This window comes from Gracilinanus agilis, unplaced genomic scaffold (assembly GCF_016433145.1).
Source record: "Gracilinanus agilis isolate LMUSP501 unplaced genomic scaffold, AgileGrace unplaced_scaffold24905, whole genome shotgun sequence".
NCBI classification, from domain to species: domain Eukaryota; kingdom Metazoa; phylum Chordata; class Mammalia; order Didelphimorphia; family Didelphidae; genus Gracilinanus; species Gracilinanus agilis.
Window position 1 is genome coordinate 1 of NW_025356808.1, and position 2,956 is coordinate 2,956.

At 70.7% G+C, this 2,956-nt stretch overlaps 1 protein-coding gene across 1 annotated transcript; it reads left to right on the forward strand.

The window, feature by feature from the left end:
* Positions 1 to 3: 3 nt before the first annotated feature.
* Positions 4 to 2,739, forward strand: LOC123254564 (homeobox protein DLX-6; the record flags this gene model as incomplete). Its single annotated transcript, XM_044683561.1, has 3 exons — positions 4 to 122; positions 996 to 1,189; positions 2,488 to 2,739. Coding segments are annotated over 3 exons (565 nt in total), but the record flags the coding sequence as incomplete, so codon positions are not given.
* Positions 2,740 to 2,956: the final 217 nt, after the last annotated feature.

The following is a 2,956-nucleotide window of genomic DNA, read 5'->3' on the forward strand; positions in this document are numbered from 1 at the left end:
CGCCTACAGCCACCGCTCGCTGGCCGCCGCCTACCCCTACATGAGCCACTCGCAACACAGCCCCTACCTCCAGGCCTATCACAACAGCGGCTCGGCCGGCCCGACGCGGCCCGACGACCCAGGTGAGCCCCGCGCCCGGTGCACCTCCCCGAACTCTCGCGTCGGCCAGCCCCGGCCCATCGCCTGCTCGCCTCGGACCATTCGCCTGCCTCCCTGCCTGCCCTCCCGGCGGCGGCCTTCCCCGCTCTTCCCTCTCTGGCCTCTCCCCTGCTCCCGCCTGGCCCTTCCGCGTTTCTCCGGGCCCCGGCACCCCGGGGTCGGGGAGGGCTCCGTCCCGCTGGGGCACCGGGCCAGGGTGCTCTCGCCTGGCGCGGGCCCCGGTCTCCTTTCCCTTCTCGCTCCCATTCCTCGGGCTTTCCTGGGCTCCTACCTGGGAAGCGGAGCGAACCTCCCAGCAGAGCACGCCCTGGCCTGGCCGCCCCTGAAGATCCGGAGGAGGGAAGGAGCGGGGAGGGGAGGCCACAAGGGCGCAGCTCGTGGCCAATCTGCCCTCTCCCTCCCGGACTCGCCGAGCCTTTGTTAGCCCCTGAGGGCAGCCTCGCCCGCGGCGTTTCCGAGCCGGCTCCCGGCCCGGCTCGGCCAGTGGGTGAACTCCCCTCCCCGCCGTGGGCGCCCTGCAGCCGGGCCTCCCCTAGGACTGGGCTGGGGGCCCGGGGGGGGGGGCGCTGCCGTGGCTTCTGCCGTCCGAGCTCCCTGAGCCCGAGCCAGATTTCTTCTCCGCTGGGCATCTGGGCAGCCTCCCGCGCGCCCCCCACCCCCAGCCCAGGCTGGCAGCGGGCAGCGACAGGCTCCCCGGGCGGCCGGGACGCAGCCGCCGAAAGGACTGGCTCTTCTAGCCGGGCTGGGGCTAGGGGAGGCCGCGGGGAGGGCGGGCGGGCTGGCTCCCCGGGGGCGTCCCTCCCACGGGGCGCTCTCACCGCTCCCTTTGCTTCCAGATCAACAGAAAACGACGGTCATCGAAAACGGGGAGATCCGATTCAACGGCAAAGGGAAGAAGATTCGGAAGCCGCGGACCATTTACTCGAGCCTGCAGCTGCAGGCTCTGAACCACCGCTTCCAGCAGACCCAGTACCTGGCGCTGCCCGAGCGGGCCGAGCTCGCCGCTTCCCTGGGCCTCACCCAAACCCAGGTAATCCGCCCCAGAATCCCTCCCCGCCGCCGGGGCCTCGGCCCGGGCTGCTGGGGAAGATTTACGCCCGCGAGCGGCGGAGAGGAGCGAGGCTGGACTAGCCGGGTGAGCCCTCCGGCCGCTCCCCCACCCCCACCCCCGGAGTAACTGTTACTCAGCGGGCTTGCAGTGGAGGGACGGGCCGGAGGCCGCCGAGGCAGAGCAGAGAGCAGGGGGCAGGAGGCTCCGCTTGGCGGCCCGGAGTAGGCCGGTTCTGCGCCGAGTCGGGAGGGAGGAAGGGAGTTGAAGTTGGGCCGCTTCCCACCGGGCCGGGCTTCCCTCCCAAAGCCCAGGTAGGGTGCAAATCCCCTTTCCTAGGGAGAAAGGCGTCGGGGCTGCTGAGGAGTCTCCAGGGGGACAACGGCGGCTGCTCCAGGCCCCGGGCAGGCAGGGCTCCTCGTGGTGCCCAGGGGGCACATCAGAGGGGAACGTAAGGAGTCCTGGGCCAGGAGAGCCAGGACAGAGGTGCCAGGCCGCTGCCGGGTCAGAGAGCACCCGAGAGGGCCAAAGAGGCCAGCAGCGGGCCAGGGCGGCTCCCGCGGATCAGGCAGCAGCCACAGGAAGGCCAGTGGGCCGCTGGGGCTGATCCTTAGGGCGAGGCTAGAGGCTTTGCAGAAACCGGGTTGAAAGCGCCTGGGCCGAGGCCCGCTGAGGCCTCCCCACGCCGGCCACAGGTGCCTGGCTGGCTCCCCAGCTCTGCTCGGGTTGGGGCCGGGGTTAGACGTGCTGTGTATCGGGTGGGTGTCCGGCGGGAGACAAAGAGCAGAGGCGGGAATGGGGGTTAAATGGGCGCAGGCCTGTCCTCGCGTCTGGCACCGTTTCTACAATGGTATCTGCGTGTGTCCAGATCGTCTCTGGCCCTGCCTGGCCATACCCAGACGCTCGTTCTCCCACACCCGCCCTTCAGGGCCTTCCTCCAGCTCAGCTTTCCCGGGGCTGTCCCAGCCAGCACGGCGCTGTCACCGGGGAATGACCAAGCTTAGGGCCGCCGCTCCTCCCCCCCCCCCCAGCCTCCCTGACCCCGAGGTGTGGCAGCGCTGGTGCCCGGAGGAGGCCCCGGGGCTGAGGATGAGTCTCTGCCAGGGCTCGCCGGCCCCGCTGGCCGCTGTGGGCACACCCTTGGGGATGGGGAGAGCCCTGGCCCTCCCAGGCTCTTCGGAAGGACCTGGCTGCCCACCTGGCGGGGGGGCTTCGGCCAAGAGCTGGGCCGGCGGGCTGCTCGCTTTGCCTTCTGGGTGACTCCTGCGTTTTGTTTCCAGGTGAAGATCTGGTTTCAGAACAAGCGCTCCAAGTTCAAGAAGCTGCTGAAGCAGGGCAGCAACCCCCACGAGAGCGAGCCCCTGGCGGGCTCGGCGGCCTTGTCTCCCCGCTCTCCGGCCCTGCCTCCCGTGTGGGACGTTTCCGCTTCGGCCAAGGGAGTCAACATGCCCCCCAGCAGCTACATGCCGGGCTACTCGCCCTGGTACTCCTCTCCACACCAAGACACAATGCAGAGACCGCAGATGATGTGACCCCGCGGCCCGCCCCAGCGGTGCCAGGCGAGCGGCAGGGCTCGGCGGGGACCTGGAGGCCGCCCGGCCTTTCCGGCTTGGCTTTGCTCCCTTTCTCCCTCCCCGTCCCTCCCGCCTCCCCCGCGGAGCAGCCTCGCTGGCTGAAGGGGCTGGAACCTTGGGGAGAGCCCGGGCTCTGCGCGCTCCTCCCCGGCGGCAGAGACGGGCTCCAGGCCTT